General features: G+C 32.5%; 1 protein-coding gene across 1 annotated transcript; it reads left to right on the forward strand.

Moving 5' to 3' along the window:
• Positions 1–9,655: 9,655 nt before the first annotated feature.
• On the forward strand, positions 9,656–23,638 carry LOC108913949 (short-chain dehydrogenase/reductase family 16C member 6). Its single transcript, XM_018719607.2, has 6 exons — positions 9,656–9,810; positions 15,335–15,606; positions 17,714–17,949; positions 18,281–18,442; positions 21,043–21,242; positions 23,391–23,638. Exons 1-6 carry the CDS (start codon positions 9,782–9,784, stop codon positions 23,491–23,493), a joined length of 1,002 nt encoding a protein of 333 aa, XP_018575123.1. The 5' UTR covers positions 9,656–9,781; the 3' UTR covers positions 23,494–23,638.

Here is a 23,638-nt window from a genome sequence, read left to right on the forward strand (position 1 = left end):
TCGCCTGTCAAATTTCCAGGGAGGAAAAAAGGACCTACAATGGAATTTCCAAAAATACCTGCCCATACATTCAACTTCTGGGGGTGTTGGGAGTGTGTCTCATGGAAAATCCTTGGATTGGTATCAGCCCAGTAACGACAATTATGGCGATTCACTAAACCATTCAAGAAGAACGTACACTCGTCCAAAAAACACACATTAAAGAGGAAAAATCGTCTTCATTTAGCTCTTGCACTAGCCGAATCTTATAAGGATGGAATTTGTATTTTTTAATATTCGTTGGACACTTGTACGACTCACTCCTGTCGCAGTAGCCAATTACATTGTACTCAGCGTACTATCCATTGCCACTTGCCCCAATACCGCTATTTCCGTAGGTTCATTTAGTACCGGATTTTGAACCTGCCCCTTTTTGTAATGGACGGAGACAGTTTCGCGAAATTTGGCCACCAATTCGCGAACAATTTTTCCAGACGCATGTTTCTCAGGATGCCATTGGTTGAACAGTTCGGCGACCCGATTTCCGCATTCATTGTTTTTGAAAAAAAGCTCGATAATTTCTACTCTTTCTGGAATTGAGTACACCATAATTAATCAATTTAAAAGACTCGGCAGTATTAATACTCTTCAACTACAAGTCACAAGACAATTATCTAGCACTTCTTGAGGCCTATCTAAATACGAAACAAAAAGCGGACAATTTTTTGCTCACCAAAATCAGGTTAAAGAATTCGCAAATCAGAAAAAAAAACAGCGAATTCTTTTGAAGGAATTTACCAAGCTAATACCGTAAGTTTTGAAGTAAAATTAAACCGATTTTCGCATTTCTCGTCAAAAATATTGTACGTATTTTCAAAGCTGCAAATTTTCTAAAATAATAGATCGATTTTCAAAAAGTAAGATTCGATGTATAGAGAATTAAAAGCCCTTTCTAATGACCCCCCACTTGACCCTCATTCCCATTTAAAAAAATTTGGGGGATGGCACCCCCACTTAAGGGGTTGAAGATTTTGCTATGCTTTTTGCGCCAAAAGTTGTCCCCCTCAGAAGCAAACTTTACCTGTTTTTGGATTTTGCCGAAAAGTTCATTACTACCCTGTAATGCCTTGCGGTACGTTTTCGATGGGCTACCCTGTATACGTTATTTAATTTTTCCTCGAGTGAATTTCAGTCTATTCATCTATTTAGCTAAATTGATAAATATAGATAAATGAATTAAAAAAGTACTGGTCAAACAATTTTCGAACTGGTTGCTACATGGTCGATTGGTTAGACTTAGACAAGTCGCTCTCTTCTTCAGAGCAAACTCTAAAGCTAAACATTAAGTCTTCTGGCTAGTATTTATATTTGCTGTGTGTACTGCATGTATGGCGTTCTGGTGTATGGTTTGAAGACACTGTCTGTGTCATTCCAGTCTTGATATTTCCTTGCTGAGTCTTTCCCAAAACCCAGGTAATTCCAAACCTTCGCCTCAATTGAAGTTATTTCGATTCTTCTGGATTTCTACTATCATCCTGTAGAGTCTCGGCCAAAATCTTTCTCTAACGCGTGTTCTACATCCGCCCGCAACTGATAATTTGTTGTTATTTTTCATGTGATATTTATGCTCGTTTAACTCGTAACTTGCCTTCCTGTTTATCTCATGTAGGAGTATACTTTTTTGGAGTAGAATGTTCTTGCAGATCATCTTAAGAAAGAATGTCCCCATCTTAATTCAGGTGTTGTAGATAGTATTAATTAAAATGTCAGATCCTTGTATAACACCTCATTTTCTTTGTCCTGAGACATCGTTCAGTATTGTTGCCCGTCTATCTATTTGTTCTAGGAACAGATCGTACATGTTGTAGTTTCTCGTTCAAGTCTTCTAACTCAGGATGACACGTGCTCGACGTACTAATGGCAATACTTTGTTTCTGATCTGGGTGGTACTAAGACTCAGCGTGTTTATCCTGTGGGTTGGATTTCCCTGAAGAACCCTTACGGACAGTGAAATAACATTTTCTTTCGCACTGAGGGAAATATCATTTAGCCATAACTGAAAGTTGATTAACCCTAACAAAATATCTGCTTTAAATAAGTTCCTGAAAGATTGCGCTGCTGTTATAAAAAGCCTATTAATTATTAAAAAGCTTTTTGCTAACGAATAAGAGACTTTTAGTCACGAATAAATTATTTTTTACCACATAATGTAATACGCATTTGTATTAAAAACGAGCAAGATATCCTTCCTGCTGCAATGTTAAACACAAAATGGTTATGTTGTTCATACGTCTGCGTATCGTCTTTATTTGTTCATTTAAAATGTACCTGTTTACCCCTAAGAATGTTCTAGTAAAACTCATTTTTGTTGGTCGATTTCCCGTACTAGTCTATCGTCTCCATTCAGTAGATCTGGAAGTAGGAAAATCAGCAGTTACGAAGCACAGGGTAGTAAGAGAACACGCATTAGCTATTGAAACCTACCAAAGAAACCTACAAGCCTAAATAGAATAATAATTTCCCTACGCATTAAATTCAACATTGATGTTCCAAGTATTCCAGTCAAATACTATAACAGCTCAAGAAGGTGTATGTAATAATATTGCAATTGTCTATAATTTTTTTAATTCATTCATTTCTAGTGTTTATCTCTATTTGGTAGTTTTTCTTTTAAATATCTACACAAAAAATAATCCAGTGGATTAATATCCCAATCCATCTCCCTGGGTAATGCTCGTTTAAGAATTATTTTACACTTAATGCATTGTGTGGACCTGCCACCACCTTGATGGAATATTATGCCTCTTTGACAGCATGACTGATTCATTAAATAAATAAGGTTCTACTAACTGATTTTTAATAAAACCGCACAACACAGTGACTGTAAATTTGTATTGGGATTTTTTATGTGATATTGCATTTGGATTTTCATATGACCGCAAATGGTTGTTTCTAGTCTTATAAATTCATTCTCTCGTGAAAATCGATTCGTTCGTAAATAAAACTCTAGAAATTGACCTCCTATATCCATAAGTAATCCATCGACAAAAAATTAAACGGATCCTTTCGTCTCCTTATTCCAACGTTTGGACAGTGTAAACGATAGGGATACATTTGTTCCTTCTTCAATCTTCTGGTGTTTGAAGATGGGTTATCTATTGTTAGATTAATTACTGCCTCTTCATTTTTCTATATTTTTCTTACTTTTGTTTGAAATTTGAATCTTCAGTTTTACGTTGCTATTGTTTTACGTATGTAGCTATTGTTTTTTTTTTCAGTTAAGATTATTATTAATGTTTTATTTGTAGTCTTTATGATTCTTCGTATTAAAAATATATTTTAAGTAAAAAATATTATTATTTGTTTAGGTAAAATAAATAAAGTTACTTTTGTTGCAATTTGTTGCAAAGCATTTTGGTATTTCATAAAAGGAAAATGTTCGTAAAATAACATTCTTAATGGTGCCCAAAGAATTGTTTGTTAGTATTCTAAGTAGTTTTAATATTTATTATTTATTTTTGAATTTTTTTAACTACATTTTTTTTTCGTTCCGCCTTGTATTTAAAAAACAATGCATATGTTTAGATCTCAATCTGACTAGCACATATGTGTGTACCTAATTTTAACTCTATTGGTGAAACGGTTATAAAAATGTGGAGGTAAAAAGAAAATTAGCAAAAATTTGAAAATACTCTATACAGGGTGTCTCCAGAATGATGTGTACAACGGAAGACCACAGATTCGTGGATTCAAAATAGACAGATTTAGGCTAATTCACATATATCCGAAATTGCTTCGTTTGGCCGCTAGATGGCCTGAAACTTCGTGAAAAAATTTTAAATTTTTTAAATAACTCGAATACGTATGTGTTAATCGATTTTTATTATTTTTGATGTGTGGACTTTTGCTTTCAATCTATAAATTTTGATGTTATGCAGTGTTTTTTGAAACTCACAACTCGTACAAAATTGATTTACGGTTATAATATCCGTTCATAACTTTTTCCTCTTTCGGGCAATCATGACAACTATTTTTTATTTGATAGATGATACCATTTGGAAGTTTTTGCGCCTCTTATAAAATTTTGATTAAATAAGCGGTTTGGGTACAAAAAAATATTTTTTAAATGTCTACATTATCTTGCTACCCATTACCATACTTAACAAAGTGCTAGTAGTAGATTTTGTAGGTTGACTGTAAATTCCGTTTGATCTTTAAGTCATTGTACCTGCCAATTCTTAATAAGTGTTTACTGCGATAAGATATACCACATGTTACTTCATTTTTCAAACAATCAAATACAATAAAAATGCTGGAGATAAAACTAACAAAGTTGAAGTTATTAAATTTAATACAACTTACTATAAAAACTTAACTTTAAAATAACCACCGTTGTTTCTACAACAAGAAGAAAGTTAAAACTTTGCAGTTCTTAAGGGCTATTTTTTAAAACATTTATGACATTTTGGATATGCCTCCACAAATCAGTACAGTGTTAATCGACGACGGAATCTTTGGTTCAGATACTGTCGGACATTACAGTGAAATGTGGTGGAGCGCCATCATGCATAAACCACATGTTAGCTGTAAGTAATAACGGCACAACGGCAAATCTAAATAAAATTCCCCATTCAGTGTATTAGGTCAATAATAATGCTGCGAAATAAGATCAAACTGAAATTACAGTCAAATTACAAAATCAGAGCCTACTAGCACTAATTATACAAGAGGCCCAATAACTTCCAAATGGTATCACCTATCAAATAAAAATAGTTGTCATTATTAAAAAGTTACGAACGGATATTATTACTACATTTCAATTTTGTAGGAGTTGTAAGTTATAAAGAACACTCTGTATAACACCAAAATGTGTAGACTGAAAACAAAAGTCCAGACCCCAAAAATAATCAAAGTCGAATAATACGTATTTGAGTTATTTATAAAATTCAAAAAATTTTCACGAACTTTGAGGCCACTCAGCGGCCAAGCGAAGCGATCTGCCTATTTTGAGTCCACGAATCTGTGGTCTTCCGTTGTACACGTTATTCTAGGACACCCTGTGTATAAGTAACAAACGACTTCAGAGGCACATAATATGGGGGATGTTCTAGAATTAGCTCCGCGTCTTCTAGCTCCCACCAAACTATGTACAGTTACTCGCAGAACACCCCGTATAAAACACAGGAAATGCTTAAACACTGTCTTCCTATTGAGTGTTTCTTCGATTTGTCCGATGAAAGTAAGACGTGAAAGCAGAACGGGACCTGTCACGGTTGCGATAATGAACTTGAATTATAAACATCTTGCATCACGCACTAGCGGATGCGTTGGTAAAGGTTATTCATCGTTTTGATAGCTGCATTTGGAATAATATAATTTGCATAATTCCTGCGTATTTTCTGGGTTACTGATTAATTTTATTAGTCACTACACTCGTGGTTTCTATTTCGCTAAACTACAATTTATTTATCGGAAGAAATCCCAGCAAATCATCTGTTGATAATTGCAGGGAATAACAAAGGTGCAGTTACAATAAAACAAAACTATTCAAGTTGGAAAATCGCAACAGAATTTTGCAACATCGTTAATATTTTTTAGTACTGTGAAAGGAACAGAATTCAGGACAATCGAGACAACCAATTAGTTTTTATTTGTTCATGTAACTCATTAACTACTGATATTTCGGTTCTGTGATCAATTCCACTGGCATACGTCCAATTGTCTTTTGTTTCGAAAGAAAAACATTTGGAAAACACCTGAGCTTTCTAGATTTAATAGTCGGTATTGACGTAAATCATCGAAATGTCAAAAAACTTACCTGTTAATATTAGTAGATCAAAATTATGGTATACAACAGGAATAATTGCCAAATTCCACGTCAACGCCATTTTATCAATAATTGAAATTTAGGAATTAAAATTAAATTAATAAATAAACAGTAGTAATCTACATTGTGCTAGTAAGTGGAAATACGCGTTTATGTAGCTAGAGCCTAAATCTGTGGTCAAGCTGTGTGCCGCTCTATGCTCACAATATACAATGCTAATGACTCCCATAAAAACACGTGCCGTACACTCGACCAAGCAAAGCGTCAAACTCACCGTTACACGCACAAATGACAATGAAATACGCGGCTAACGTCTCTCAGCAAAAAACCTGTATTGTTCACCGGCATGTCGACCGAAAGAGTAGGCAATGCAGGCATTAGGGTACCGCTAGATACGTATCGAGTAAATTGATCGACGCGGAACTTCAGATCAGAGGCAGACATGTACATGTTATTGTATAATAAAATAATTTGATTTCGTTTTAGTCGAAGTAGTCTCATTTATTTATTTTTTTTATCGAAAGAGAAGTTTTTATTTTTTTAAGAGAAATTTGGTTTACCTAATTTGCTTTAGAGAGGACTTAACTAAACTTTTTGAGTAGCCTTTTTACTTCCCCAACGCACATGTTGATTATTAAGGGAAATGTGTAATAAAAGTTTTATATTTATTTTTTTCTAATTTAAGGATGTTTTTAAGTTGTCGTTGTGAAGATAAGTTGCGAAAAACTGCAAGTTCACAAGAGGCCTTATTATACCACGTTGTTTAATAAGGTTCAGAGAAAGAGTTTTTTAAAAAGTCAAATGTTTTTAAAAGGATTGTCTCGTGTACTATTCGTTTAACTTTTGTGATAATAGTTCAGTCATCCAAGGTCAAGAAACTGCGTTTTCAGGAAAAAAATTTAGAAGTTTTTTCTCATCGATTCCATATGTTTTTTGGGGTGCTGAATCCGAGTATGAGGTTTGCCACCACGCTAGGCGTCGGCTTCATAAAGAATATTGCAAAAAACCTCAAATTTTCTTAATTTTTTTTCAGTTTTTTAACTATAACTCGAAAACTAAACGTTTTTTTATTATAACTATGATATACCAAATTAAAGTACACAAAATTTCCTACTAATATCTATAATAACTCCGAAGTTTGGCCAATCCATAACGTCGTTAGATCGTGTTGAAGAAATGGCATTTCTTGACATTCCGCTAAAAAAGTCAAGAAATGCCTTTTTTTCCAACGCGATATAATGACGTTGTGGATTGTCCAGACTTTAGAGTTATTGTACGTATAAAACATATAAAACCGGTGAGAAAAAAACTTCTACATTTTTTCCTGCAAAAAAATCTTTGTTACTGGATTATAACTAAACCAATTAACTTTGTAGAAAACATGATTTTTTCTTTCTAAACAACAAAATATACTATTTACCGCATACCTATTTAAATTAAGTGGGCTTTATATGCCTCAAGTACCTTATTTTTTAAAGATTTTTTTTTCAGATTTTTTATATTCTTGCCATTATTTTTTATCATAAGATATCATGATCAAAACTTTATATTACGAGCGTTCAAATAAAAACGTGGTCAAGTTGGTTCTGAAAATTTGGACGTAGGCCGTAGCGTATAGCAAATGAACTTAAACGTCATCTGTCAAAGCGCTATATCGCCGCTATCAATTTGAATATTTTCGTTTTAAAAAGCGTTTAAAATGGTGTTTTCTCAAGAACAAAAAGTGTTTATCATAGAGTCCTACTTTAGAAATGGACGCAAGATTGATGGAATATGGAAGTATTCTATTGAGGAATGTTTCATAGAATTTCAAAATCAATTTCCCGGCGTTGTTGAGTACAAAATTTTTCAAAGTGCAGTTCAGCGTTGTGTTAATGTTTTTCGTGAAACGGGCAGTGTAACAAGAAAAGAAGGAAGCGGCCGACCTAAAAAGCGAACTGAAGAATTAAAAGAAAATGTCCAACAAATAATGGAAAATGCACCAAGAACTTCTGTACGTGTTTTATCACAAATGGTGGGAGTATCAGTCGGTACCTGCCACACAGTGTTAAAAAAAGATTTGCGTTTGTTCTCCTATCGTTTAACTTGTCAGCAAGAACTTCATGAAGTTGATTTTCCGCGACGGGCTGTATTTTGTGAATGGTTTTTAAACAACTACGGTGAACTTCATAATATCACCTTTTTTTCTGATGACACCTGGTTTCATTTAAGTGGTTACGTAAACTCACAGAATATGACAATGTGGTCTTCTGAAAAACCAGATAACTTTTTTGTCGAGGGCCCTCTACACGCTCAAAAAATTGGAGTTTGGTGTGCTCTCAATCGAAGGAGGATTTATGGACCTATTTTTTTTAATGGTACTCTTACTGCGCAAAGGTATAGAGAAGAAATTATTGCTCCTTTTGTTAATCAGCTGGAAGAAAACGAAATTACAAACTTTTATTTTCAACAAGATGGCGCAAGGGCACATACGGCAGGCAAGACGATGAATATGTTGAGGGAAGTTTTACAAAATCGACTAATAAGTTTCAATGCTGAACATGAATTTCCACCGAGGTCATGTGATATTACGCCGTGTGATTTCTTTTTGTGGCCTTACCTTAAAAACACTATTTTTGAACTGCCTATCCCTGATTTAAACCATCTGCAGGCTCGACTTATAGACAAGATTCGTGAAATTAACAATACCCCGAGCATCTTAGAAAATGTCTTTAATTCTTTGAGGAACAGGTGTGAAAAGTGCTTGGAACAAGGAGGGGGACACTTTCAGCAGCTGCTTTAATTTATTGTTATAACAAGGAGGGGGACACTTTCCCCAGCTCATTTAATTGTTTGTTATTGTTACCACGATTATTCTTTAAAATAAAGTTATATAGTCATTAACGTTATTGAAACTGACAGCTGCTATACAGCTCGTTGAGAAATGAGGTTAAGTTGGTTGCTATAAGCTACTCCCTACGTCCAATGTGTCAGAGCCAACTTGGACCACGTTTTTATTTGAACGCTCGTTACTTGTACTTAGGATTACTTTTTAGTAAACATATTGTTGCAAAGTTCAGTTTACAGGGTTTGCAATATATACGTGTACAAGTCATTAACGTAATAATTATGAGCCGGACCACCATGCATCTGAATCCACATGCTCCTAAGGAATCCCAAATTTTATTTTGAAGTAGAAATGGTGCATATTTAGCAAGAAAAATAATACATTTTTCAAACAAAAGCCTAGAACGCCCTTTTGCCCAGATAAAACATAATATTATAGCATAATTTAAATGAATGATAAAATACCAGGAATTGTTACGTTTTGAGATTTAAAAATTAATTGAAATTTATAGAAATTGATAGGGAGGCAATTTGAACAGTGTAGAATAATGTGAGATTATTATATAGATGTGGGATAAAAAAAAAATACATTTTTTCAAAAATGTTCTTAAATCAATCAATTTTACTTAATTCAACAGTGAGAGTTACTTAATTTTAGTGTCAGATTAGAGTTTATATTCTTGTGTGAAACCAATATTTTGTTTGTCCATTTTTCTTTCATTTCACTGTTATAACTTGATTTTTTTGTAATTCCACCAAATAATGCAGATTAACTAGGAAAAATATTCAACTTTATGGAACATCAAATTTCCCCCTCCCATGTTTACCCTCGATATTAGCATGCCATTACGAGCTTGAGATAGAGACGGTATCAAGATTTCACCGTTCTTTTTGCAGATGCTCGGAGAAAGGCAATGATTACAAACCTTTTACCGGGAAGGGGGATCCATCGAGCATTTCTCTTTGTATGACCTACTGGCGAGATAAGGAAACGACTACGTTTCGCGTGCTCCTGTACGGACATACATGGAGATCTGAAGCACCGTAGTTGAAATTCAGCTAGCGTGCGACGCTGTTACGCTGTGAGCTAGTGCGGTTTGATTTGATTAATTGGTTTTATTGTTAGACTAGTTGCGGTTCTTCAGGATTATGCTTCGTTACCTGAAGAATGTCTACAAGTGAGTATCTTTTGCGCTCGGGTAAATTTTGGTGGATGTTTAAAAGCTTTCTAAAAAATATCTCCATTTTTGACAAAAATATGTCAGTGTCTTTTCAATTCACAGGTCCTTTATTTTTAAATTTAACAATATTGATGTCTAATTTGAATGTTTTTAATATTAACAGAAATTTATATTAAAATATGCTGCCCACTTTCTATTTGATTTAAATATTTTCATAAAAACGTTAAAATCTACAGAAAAGTATAATCCTCCAGTCGAATTAGATCACAAAACACAACAACTAACTGTAAAATAAAGGTCGAACGCGAAAATATCAGTTTTCGAAAATTGCGCATTATTATTACAAAAAGCGATGGATGTTGATAAAATTTATGGAAAAGACGGTCAATCCAAAGACCAACATGTGTGCCAAACGCTGATTCGATTGACCGTGAAATTGTTGCTCCTGGTATTTGTTAATTAATTTCATTCCTTTTTTTTGCAACTAATTGTTTAATTACTAAACGTTAATTTTAGAAGTTAATATCGTAGATATAGGTTCTAATAGACCCAGAGAAATGTATCGAAAAATAAAAATTTGAAAATGTTGAAATTAAGTTGCCCTTTACATCTATAAACATAAGAACATACAAAACAGCGTTATAAACAAATTGTCCCAAGGTCAGCAAAAGCCGCTCGGAAAGTAGCTCTTTTTGCATTAAATATAGCTTATTTTTACGGTAATATAAAAAAAGAGAAATCACCAGACCTACGCCTCTTTATTCCAAAGATAACTTTTTTTTATAAATGTATTAAGTATTAATTACGAACGTATCGGATTTTAGAGACAAATAAAGAAAGGGTTAAATTTTTATTTACAAAACATTTTACATTGATAGTTCATGTAATAAACGCGCTAGCAGCAGTAAAAGTTAACGCCTTAGATTACACTCATATGACAATACGCAGATGAATAAAATACTATTGTGTCGATTGGAAGAGGAAAAGCTGCACTTGAAAAATTACGTTTTCATCATTTTTCTTTGATTTTCCATGGATTGCAATTCAGTCCAGTAATTTTGCCGCGCGCCATTCGAAAGCTTACACTTTTTTGTAGTGGCAATGTTATTTAGGCTAAAAAAATAAGAGCTTGAAAATAACTCGCCTTTGGATAAAGTAGAAAACATACACAGGATATGATCCAGATTTGAATGACCGCATTTTAAATCTGGATGATATAGTAAATTATTTTAAGCAAAAGTTTGATATCGATATAGGTTCGAGTTCTTTTTCGAGATACAAGGATTTGAAATTCGAAAAATATCACATTCTCTGAAATATTTCTCAGAATATTTGCCGTAAACTGATAAAACTTGGACAACTGATTTATCTAAGTAGAAAATGACTCAGTATTTTGTATTGCCGATGGATGTTAAGAAAATGTAGAAATTTTGATGTCTTTTTAGGAGCTGTACCCTTAGATAATTTAAAATATCTATGCCTATGACATATTACATTGTATTTAAAATTAATTGTATTTACACAAAAAAATCCCATAAATTGTTTCACAGTCATTTTCGATTTACTTAAATGTATTATAAAAAAATCGGAACTCTAGAAGGGCCCGTTCTTCGAAGAAAATGTGAGAGATCTTTTTTCTTACAAATTCTATTGATAATAAAAAAACACTAGTCTAATTTGCAAAATATTCATTAGTGTCGAATTTCCAAGACTCCCAGTGACAGTGACACCTCGTATCAGTGCCAAGTCCTGAGAGATATTTCATAAACATATTTTTTTATAATTGCAACTTTTTGTATCTTGAAAATGACGTACTTTTTGCTTAAATTTAGTTTACAATGGCAGTAGACAACTAAATAGATTAGCCTTTGAACACATTAAGGCGGAAATGTTAATGTTTCTTCTTATCTATAGAAATGTTGCATTTGAAATATACAAGTAATCATAGTTAAATATAAAATATGTGAAACGAAAAAAAACCTGTCTAATTATAACGTCATGGGTGTAAGGTACACCAGAGCGTACCTTAGCGTATCGTTTTTTTCACTTTGATGAACTTTAATTAATTCAATGAAAAAATGATCCAAATATAAGGGTGCAAAAACTAAAAGAATATTTCACTGCAAAAAGTGGGGGCAGTATCAGTTTCGACCTAAGTTTTATGATTCAAAAAACAGTATTAAAAAAAAGTATTAAAAACTGCAACGCTATAATCGTTATTAATTCATCAAGTCACAAGAGAAAACTAAAAAAAGTACTATGTTTCAGTTATAAGCACATTCCAAGAGACACGCATTAAACTACTAAATTTTATTATTTTAAATCATCTAAAATATATCTGTTGTAAAAATACACCTAATTTTTTGTCTAAACTAATCTACAGTTCGTACGATATTTGTTGAGATAGAACTCCAAGAAGACTCCTGCGTCACTTTCTTGGAATTAACCGCATTCGCCACCCGAGGTAGAAAGACATTTTCGGGGTGACGTTCACCGTTAATCCGATTGAAATGATATGGGCTCTAGTTAAAAACAATGTTGCAAAGAAAAATGTTTTATTTAAAATCTATCTCAACCCATTTCTTCTAATATTGTAATATTCTGTATATGGCGTCCATAACAAAAACTACCGTTCAGCACACATTTTTGGAGATACGTCCATCCTGACAAACATAAATCGATTCCTCACATCAATTTATATCAGACTACACATTTTTGTCCTAAAATTTCGAAGAACAAGTGAAATAAGACTAAAAAAGTAAATAGCATAAAATATTTTCGGAACTATTCGGAATTTTCTTAAGTTAAAAACGAATTTGTGATCGACATAAAGTTCTGCTCATTTTTGTTCATTTAACCATTTTTGTATATCTTAAAATGAGAAGGATATCTGCGTTGGACAATAAAAAATTTGATTTGTTAAAAATTTGTAAAAAAAAACACGTCCCATATAGAACAACTATAACCATAACGTTTGACATTAACTCATTCTACGTTTAAATTAATGAAAACTTGTTTTTGGACGCATTTGGTTTTGAAGAGCAGGTATTTCTCTGTAAATATTTCTCAATCGTCTAAACATCAAACATGATAATCTTCAGCAAAGTAATCTTCAATATTTACTTAGTAAGTTAGCATTTCCGGAACTTGTGCTATATATATAAGTGCATATAACTGTAAAAATCTATGTGGAAATATACAGGATGATTTAGTAAAAAATATAAATAGTGAGGAAATATTAATACAATATTAAAAAAGTAAATACAGGGTGTTTCAGAAAGACCTCCTGTAAATGCAAGGGTAATAGTACGACAAAAAATAAGAATTTTTTGTCTTATGAACTATATATGATTGTTAGTGACTAGTTAATAACTAATTACAGTCACTAAAATGTTGATATAAAGTTAATTAGAGTTTAAAATATTACTAAGAATGTGTGCGTTGTTTATGAATCATGAAGAAGTTTTGATATAAGCCTACTTTGAGAAAAGTCACTTATTTTATACACCGTAATATTGTAAGAGTTCTATTAAAAGCCTTTTTTCTCGAAAATCGTCCACATTAGGAAGTTTTAACAAGTGTACATTATTTTTAGAAAATAAAATTGTACATTAGGAATTGGAGCCCGAATGGTAAAAAATCTAACATTAAAAAAAATAGAACTTAAAATGTATTAGGAATGTAGCATAACTAGCGCCCTCTATGAAATACATAGAAAATAATTAGACCAGCGTATTTGGCATCCTTAAAAACCCCGGAATACCAAATTTCATAAAAATATTTCGCACCGTTTTCGCAAATTTTCATAAAAATTCTATTTAAAAATTTATATTTTGTCGCTCTGTATCTCGAAAACAAGAGGAGATAGATATATAGTTCATAAGACAAAAAATTCTTATTTTTGTCGTACCATCAACCCCTTTATGTACGGGAGGTGTTTCTGAAACACCTTGTATATCCACACTTCTGTCCAAAGATCGAAGAAACGTACAAAGATGTTATGGCATACACTTTCTAATGCGTAGTGTCATATTTTGGAAATCCAATATGGCGGTTATGTATGTCGCCATATTGACGAATGTTGAGAGAAATGTCACTTTTATTTTCGACATATTAGTATCTTCAGCAAGATAAGGTCCTTATTCATCTATAAATAGTAAAAAACACCGATATGCCACAATTAAAAGGGCTCTATAGCAAACAGGCAACCAACAATACATTTTTTTTAGATTTTAACAGACTTTCCCCCATTTTAACGCAGATTTTCTAAAGTGGACTTAGTTCGAAACTCAATTTACTTTTTGGTGTAAAGAAATTTGTAATCTACGTAGGCGCTTCTTCAAAAGCGGCAAATTACAAATTTCTTTACAACAAAAAGTAATTTGAGTTTCAAAATAACTTCATTTTATAGAAAATCTGCGTTACAATGGAGGAAGGTGTATTATTTATGCATTAATTCATATTTAAACAAACTGTGTAGTAAACTCTATAAAAATTCTATCTATCTGGTTGCCTGTTGCTTTAGAACCCTCTTAATAAATAATATTGAATCTAGAAACCCTGAACCTAAAATCCAAGACCATAGGTAGTATAATAACACTCAGGGAAGCACAGGGTCCATTGGGGACTTTTGGTTATCATTTTTGGTGACTACAGAGAGATGATAAATCATGAAACTGATGACAAGAACTTGAAACCTAAACTGCAAATTTTGTATAGAATTACAAACCAATCTGATATTCGTTTGGATTGAAAACAGTTTTTCAGTATTTCAGTAGATCAGAAACATCGAGTAATATTGGATGTAGAAAAACTAAACCAGTGAATCTAAAATCTGGAATCGGCGAGATATATGGTGAAGGTTTCAATGCGTAGTATTCTTGAATTCACCAAGAACTGTCTCCAATTTTTTCTCCAATTTTTTTAACGTATGTATACTCTACCTAGGAATTAAGTTTTCGTAATCAACGTATTTTGGTTTAACAACTCCTGGTCTTCTTGTAGTCATCAAAAGCAGCAACGAAAAGTCCTTTGTGCTCCTCCTGATCGTATCCTCATACAAGAATTAAAAAATGTTGGTCCTTTTAATTTTAAAATGAAATCGTACTTATGCGAATGCGTTTTATTTCAATTACGATATTTTGGGCAATAAAAAAATAAAGGAAATAGCTCTCATCTTATATGTATGTAGATATGAAAAGGTAATTACATACTATAAAACGCACTAATGCAACATTGCGTGTTCTTCGGTTGTTAAGCCTAGAAATATTCTCTAAATTGTTTCAAAATATTGCAAGCGGTTTCTCAACTATGTAGTTATATAATTTCTACATTTGTTGAAAAGGAAAAGTTGTAATTACAGAATACGCAACGAAACATTCTCTGAAGCTCAAAAACTACTTAACAACAATTTAACGAAATTAATAACTTCTCAGAATATTATTCATTTCTGCTTCACGTCAGTTACCTACTCCTTATCTTTATTACACGAAATATAATAAAGCCCTTTTGCGTTTCTTAGGGCTGCTTTACCCACTTTGTCATGGATGCGTCTAGTAGCAGTCGCAATAATAACAAAGGCGCTAGATTTGGCCATCGTAAGTGCTTTATCTATTTATTATGTGGCGGAGGCGCTGGTTGAATCGCTCATGCCTTCATTCCTGAGAAATGAAAAGAGTCTGGAGGGGAAGGTTGTGCTTGTAACGGGGGGCGCAGGAGGAGTTGGGCAGGAGTTAGCTTTGAGACTGGCGAGAGAGGGCGCCAAGGTCGTTATTTGGGATGTCAACGAGAAGGGTAAGTCTTCAAAACGAATAGTTTTATTATTACTGCGTGAAGTATATAAATTTTAAATTTAAAAACGTCAAGATACTGCGGTATTTAAAGTTAGAAAATTATCGTTAAATAGGTATCAATATTGCAAAATTTCCAAACTATGGTTAGTCAACAAAACAACATTTATAATACAGGGTGATTCACTATTATCCAAAAAAATTGGGAATAGATGCGTCAGGCAAAATGGAGTCAATATCGTAAAAAAATTTTTGTAAAATCCTTATAGTTTCCGAGAAAAAAATCATTGAAATTGTAGTATTTCCAACCTTTACATTGTTGGGCTACTATAGTCTCTAGTCTCTAGCGCCTAAATAATAACCCGATGTTATTATTTACGTTTTTGCGATAGTGTTTACATTAGTTTTTTAACCGTCACAAATGGCGTATAATTTTAATTTATAGTGAAGGAAGATAACATTTGTGTTATGGTAAAACATTTGTGTTATAATGAAACAAGACAATATTTGTGTTAGTTCACAGAAACTGACTAAGACGGGCTCAAATGTGTTGTCACGTCGGTGGACAAAATTCTTGGATAAGTTCTGAATTACCCTGTATAAATTCCAATGAAATGATTCTATACAGAACTAAAAAATATTGTTCAAGTAAAAAGTTATAAGATAAGCAATGTAGAAATGAAGTAATTTATTATGAATTTTATTTGTTGATATTTAGGTTAGAGAAGTTATCCATACAAATGTCAATTAAAAATATCATTAAGATAACTAAATGCAGTGTTGTCACCAACAACAACCAAAATAAGGTTCAAATATATAAGGTTATTTATAAGATTTAAGAATTTTGTTTATAACTTGATTATATGATTGGAAAACAAAAAATAATTTTGCTAAATCAGAATTTGGTCTCAATAAAAATTGGTCTATTAACTATGCCCATGGTGTTCCGATTTATAAGCCATTAACATAATTAATAAACAAATGAAGTTCAATTATTTTAAAGTATATCATAAAAAGGATGTAACATTCTTATATCCTCAATATTACAAATCTTAGACTAGAAAGATATTGTTTTTATCTAGCTAAGAATATCACATTAGATCAGTTCTCGCATTTTTTATTCTATTTTAAAGGTATTAAGTAATTTAAACAAATTAAAAAGAATATTGAAACAGTTAAATAAATCAATCATTCCAAAAAAATCCTGTATTTTTGCTATTCTATTATCATCCTTTACAAAGCTAATCACGTAAAAAACAGCATAATTTAAGATTCATTTATTATGTTAATAGTTTGTTCATCTATAAACCAGAACACCCGGTGGAAAGCAAGTCTATTTAACGACAGAGACGTTACAAATACATAGGTACTCATGTAACGAAATATCTTGATGCATTTTTTAAAAATATATCGTAATTTAAAGATAATTTCATTTTTTATTTTGAACAAACTTAACTTATTAAGTTAAGTAAAGAAATTGAAAATATATTCTCAAAATAATAGAAGATTAAAATATATATTTCTGGGAAAACATTCTTTCAAATCTACGTTTTAACCTAACCAAGTAATTATATTTTCAAATTATATGAACATGACATTTGCCCCTTCAACTTAAAAATAGAACTTTTGGAATAATTACCTCTAACATGTAAAATATTCATTACAAATATTTATTTAACACAATTTTTTTAGTAACACATCTATGTTTTAATTTACAACCTACTTTCATTGTCATTAATTTTTTTGATCGATTAAAACTTTCCAAACTTTTTACATGTGTTGTGGCAATCAATTGAGATTATGGTAAATCCAATAAAGTAATAATTTCATAATTTTTAGAATAAAACTGCAATTATAACCTCATTTAACTCAACTCTCTATGCTAATGAAGAACCATTAGAAAACTTGCAATAAATACTTCCATACAGGGTGTTCTTATATCATGTAGTAATTACTGATAACACCAATTAATACTACAGAGCCTTATGTTCCTCGGTATAACTGTAGGTAGTTATATTTTGCAGGATTTCCTGGTAAAAAAATTGTGCCTATGTAGTCGTGAAAGCAAAAAATCCAAAATGTGTTTTTAATAAACAAATATTTCAATTTAGCTTTGGAAAAGGTGAAATTGAAGATAGAGGAGGAAGGTCACAAAATATTCGCGTACACCGTGGATATTACCCAGAGGGAAATCGTTTACAAATATGCTGACATTTTAAAAGCAGACTTGGGTCCCGTTGATATCCTCATCAATAATGCTGGGATTGTGTGTGGCCAGATATTGCTAGAGATTCCCGACTATATGATAGAAAAGACATATAAAGTCAATATTTTAGCTCACTATTGGGTAAGTATTTAATTCTAATTACATGAATTATTACTGACAAGTCTGATAATTTTCACTGCCACAAAAAATGTTTATTTCTGATTTAAAAAACAAATAGTTCAACGTTGTGAATGTAAATGTGAGTGATTCTGTAGAAGAAAAAAATAGTCCCTATATCGTTTGAAGCTTTAACTGTCCAACAATATATTTTTTAAACACTCATATAAATTCATTATTACCAATAAGTATCTAATTTTTGTATGTCTAAAGTATCAAGGAAAAATAATTTTCCGAGAACGTCAGTAATCATTTTTTTATTATTAATATCAGCAATTGATAAGGAAATTTCCAGACAACAAAGGCGTTCCTCCCATACATGCTGAAGAAAGGAACTGGTCACATCGTCACTGTAGGGAGTCTTACTGGACTTTTGGGCACCTACAAATGTACGGACTACAGTGCATCCAAGTTCGCTACGGTGGGATTTCATGAGAGTTTACTGACAGAGCTGAAGGTAAGCAAATTCTAGGATTTACTCTACAAACTAATAGTCCGGGAAATATAGAGTTGGACGCGACTTTTTGTTTCGTTAAGCTGAATTTATCACTATAGATGATAAATATTATGTACAATAACATATTAGTTTCCACAGTCATAAAAATGGGGGAAGATTGTTTTAGAGGGTGGTTAATTGTATAATTTTTAGTAAATTCACGTTTTTCACTTATAACTTTTTTCCATTCATTTCCATGAGAAAACAGTATGGTACTTTTTTGCGTCTTCAAAAAACCTACAAAACTAGCCCTCGAACGTCAAAAAATATTGATTAAATCAAAAGTTATAACACAGAAGAAGTTTATTTATGACTTGAATAATTAAACATTTATAAACTGTATTATTATTACCAGAACGATTTGGCATCGTATCCTCTCATTCCTTATCACTGTCTAATAACTCACACGAAATCTGGAATCGGTAAGTTGAATAGTTTACAAGTTATGGCCTTATAAACAAATTAACTAATTATTAGTCTGGACGATCTCGAAGATCTTTCACAATCGAACTGATTTTTTTCATGGTAGATTTCATAATAATACGTTGAAATCTATATATATGTATATATATTTTTAATTTCAAATTTTCAATCTGGATATTTGTTTTATTTTTAACCTTAGTTGCAAAATGAAATATACAACGCACGAGCGTGGTAAAGTTATATATTATTACATATTCGGAAAGCTTATGAAAAGAGCTTTAAGATTCGTTGAAAAACAAGGGAGTTACATACTGTCAAATTTATTATTTTCAAGCGAATTTCCCTTATTTAACGGCAGGACTATGAATATTATCGTCATTTTCTTCGGACTCGCTGTCGTTCGCTTCCCCCACCCTTCCGCCACGCCACAGCTCGCCGAAAATCAAGCGACCCACTGAGTTTTGACAATATTTCTTATGCACTTAACATACTTCCACAAATAAAATATTTTTACATGGGAAAGTACTCGGGTTGCCGGTTATGCCAGTATTTTTTATTTGCCGCTACCAACCTAATTTGTATAACAATTGGCCGTCAATTGTGACAGTCTGTAACTCCGTTGTTTTTCAACGAATCTTGACCATTTTTTTTTTAATTTAAAACTCTTTTCATAAGCTTTCTGAATATGTATAACTATATCACGCTCGTGCGTCGTATATTTAATTTTGTAACTAAGGTTAAAAAATAAAAAAAATTTGCAGGTTGCAAATTTGAAATTAAAAAAAAATGATCGATTTCAACGTATTATTATGAAATCTACCTTGAAAAAAATCCAGATGTCGTGTGAGTTATTGGACAGTAATAAGGAACGAGAGGATGCGATGTCAAAACGTTCGGGTAATAATAACGCAGTTTATAAATGTTGAAATCAAAAGTCATAAATAAACTTCAGCTGTATATAACTTTTGATCTAATCAATATTTTTTGACGCTCAAGGGCTAGTTTTGTAGGTCTTCTGAAGAGGCAAAAAAGTACCTTACTGTTTTCTGGTGAAAATGAACGGAAAAAAGTTATAAGTCAAAAACGTGAATTTACGTAAAAATTATACAATTAATCACCCTGTAAACAATCTTCCCCCCCCATTTTTATGACTGTGGAAACTAATATGTTATTGTACATACATAATATTTAGCATCTATAGTGATAAATTCAGCTTTCCGAAACAAAAAGTCGCGAAATGGTAATTTCTCAGCTTATTTTTCTGGCCTATAAAATATAGGACATCCTATAGTAACGTATTCGTAAAAATAGATTACTATTTATTTATTTTTTTTTTTAATATTGCTCATACTGTCGTGACCCAAATTTATAGCCATGCTTACTTAACGATAAGCAATTAGAAAATACAACTAGAATTTATTTGGAAGAGTTTCTGTGTTATACAGGGTCGGAAAGTCCCCATGGTTCATCGGCCGTTATGTGAGAACGATAAAGTAAGTCATAGAAATCCGTGCGATAGAGAAAGATGGCTATAATGAAGACGTCTAATAGTCACCGCCCATTTCGCCCTTCCACAAATAAGAAGTGGATCTTATTTGTGGAAGGGCGAAATGGGCGGTGACTATTAGATGTGTGAAATAAAAAAATGACAGCAAGTTATTTTCGTGATCACATTTTCTGTAAAATTTATTGATTTTCAATATTCAAAGCAGTGTCAATATTAACCATTCATTTGAATAGGTACATGAAAGTTTCTCATCTAAGCATAATCGTTGAACGTACAGTTTTTGTATTTTTTTTTAAATATCATTCCAGTTTTTAAGTCAGATAGGTTTGTTTTTATGGACTAAAATCAAATTTCAATCTCTAGTGCCTATTTGCTTTTTTTTAATTTTGAATTTTTTTTCCGACTTGATGAGTATTGAACTTGAAATTCTGAGAAAAATAACGCAAAAAAAATTGTTTAATTTTAATCATTAATTGATGTATAAGGAGAAAATAAACCTACTCCTATAATTTGTAGTCACTACTGAAATAAAATAATTATAATAAACAAACAAAAAATTTTACCAGTACCCTACTACAAAGTAAACTACGACGTACCTACCTATTTATAAATAATACTCTTTTATTTTCAGACTCATGGTCACGACAAGATCAATATGACCCTGATATGCCCGTACTTCATCAACACGGGCATGTTCGACGGGTGCAAACCCAGGAACTTGGACATGCTGGAACCCAGAGACGTCGCCAAGCGCATTATCACAGCCATAAAACGAGAGGAGGTTTTCGTCACGATGCCCTCCGCGATGAGATATATCCTTCCACTTAAAAGGTTAGTTAAAAAATAATATTAAATGTGTTACAGTTAGTTAGGACAACCATAGCCGATGTACTCCTCATGTTTATCTTTTACTCAGTTGAAAAAACTTGGTGGATATTCATTTCAAGGTTAATAAAGTCAGTCATAAATAAAGAGATAGAATTGCATACATTTAAATATAAGTCAATTTCTTTAAAACTTTTGCGGTTTAGATATCTTGCACCGCATATTTATTTATAAAGTAATTAATTATGTAGTAATTTAATAGTTATACTTTGCCCTACAACATTTAGGACAGGTGTACAAGGTTAAATATGTCAAAGAACGGCCAACAGTTACAAATTTACTTACACAGTTTATTTCTAAAGTGATTGATAATAATAATTAGGTTGAAATGATATACACTGATTTTTTCAAGGTTTTTGATAGTCTGCACCGTGGTATTTTCCTTCCAAACCGGAAACCATTTGACTTTTCAGATATTCTAACTTTACTATTAATTTCCTACTTATCCAACAAAAAGCAATATACTGAATATCACGGTTTTAAGTCGGATCTGTTTCTGGCTTCATCTGGTGTGCGTCAAAGGTCAATACTTGAGCCACTGTTTATTTTATTTATAAATTATATCACTGTTGATCTTGATGTTGCTGTATGGTGATGATCTTAATAAAATTAGTGAATTGCATTAACAAATGTAATATTTTTTCTTTCAGTAAGAAAATTTATATTCACTTTGATTACAAAATCAATAATATTGCTTCAACTAGGATAGTTGAGTTCTGAGGGTTGCTTTCGGTGTGCAGCAAAATAACACACTAAAAATTAAAGTATTTTTTATTGAAAACAAAGTTAGTGAAAAAGAAGTGTTGTCGAGACGAGTGTTCGCTGGAGAGTCTTGGTATGGAGTCGCTGGCATGTTTACGTATCTGGTCTTAGCGCCAATCTGCCGTGGACCTATCCTGGAACCCTGGTGCGACAGCGTCTGTTCTTTGTCCTCGCAACTATTAGGCCGGTTCGACGTCAGGCTGGCGCTCTTGACGTAATGTTTAAAATGAATACTTGCGGACATGTGTACCCACACTTCAAAGATCTACTGGTTCTGTTTGACTCTAAATTAACCTGTATGGTTGATGTTGATAATATCGTTTTGTCTGCATACATAAATAAACTTGGCCTTTGTTATTCGAAATTCAGTGGTTTTCGATGATATTCAACTTCTAAATTTCCAATGGAATTCTAGCTGTAATAAATACTGTAATCTAGTCGAAAGTGACACCAATTAAATCGAAGTGGAAAATCAGATGACAAAGGTACGTGAACACGCTGAATATTGTAAGGATATAACTGATCCTACCTTAAAATGGTCCATATAGCGTTGACATGAACGCCCCCCCCCCCAAGCAATATTCCTTGCACTAGCACTTTGTGCTTGCTTCTCTAGTTTGAGAGTTCTTACTGAAAGACATGTACGCGATATTTCTGTTTTTTTGGAGACATACTAGTCTCTTGTAAACGATGATGAAGTTGTGTGAATGTGTCCGCATACGGCAAGAGTTTTTCCGGATAACACTCGGCATACAAGCGTCTTCCTTGGGATGAATTGTTGTTTGCTAATCCACAACACAGATACACTTAAGTTATTTCTACATTTGTAAAGACAGCCCCAATAAAAATGCAGAACACAACTTATTAAGTTCAAGTCAAAAGCAATACGATGTTAAATGACATAAGTTACAAGAATACAATAATATCGTGGTCACAAAGCATAAATATAAGTGTAACAACAGTTTTACATCATTCCCGAGAGATGATATGACTTTCTATACAAACCTATAGCTTCTGTGAATATACCGACATACAGGACTACAGACCGCGAGCCTTCGCCGTATGGTCACGCATCCAAGTACTATCCACAATCAGCGTTGCTTGACTTTTCATATAAATGACATGAATGACAAGTCACTAGGTCGAACTCGCTTTTTATTTCAATTACCAAAGGATCTTAAATGTTGTGATTTATATTTATCAAGAGTTTCAGTAAATAATTGAAAATTATGTATATATTATTTATGTGAATGTTTCTTAATTTTTTCTTAATATACGGTTCAAATCTAAAATACTTATAGTTAACTGTACCTTTTTTATTTTCTGTTTTAGCTTTATTCCAGCCAAACTCAGTTGGGCGGTGATATACAGATTGATCCAGGGACCCCAATCGATGATGGGTTTAAGGTCCTTCCATGAAGTAGAGGCTGCGTAGATTCAGCAGTTGTTTATATACTTAACCGGAAATGTATTAGTTTGTAAGGCAATGTGTGATTCTAGTTTTAAAAACAAATGTTTTAGATTACGGGAAATTATTACTCACTAAATAGTATTTTAGGAAATAAATGTTTTTACCCATC

Source organism: Anoplophora glabripennis, unplaced genomic scaffold (genome assembly GCF_000390285.2).
Source record: "Anoplophora glabripennis isolate ALB-LARVAE unplaced genomic scaffold, Agla_2.0 scaffold803, whole genome shotgun sequence".
In the NCBI taxonomy this organism is placed as follows: Eukaryota; Metazoa; Arthropoda; class Insecta; order Coleoptera; family Cerambycidae; genus Anoplophora; species Anoplophora glabripennis.

Coding starts and splice junctions, on each gene's coding strand:
- LOC108913949 (XM_018719607.2), top strand. CDS start 9,782: ATGCTTCGTTACCTGAAGAATGTCTACAA. Junction 9,811..15,334: donor TACCTGAAGAATGTCTACAA/GTGAGTATCTTT, acceptor TGCGTTTCTTAG/GGCTGCTTTACCCACTTTGT. Junction 21,243..23,390: donor TATATCCTTCCACTTAAAAG/GTTAGTTAAAAA, acceptor TTTCTGTTTTAG/CTTTATTCCAGCCAAACTCA.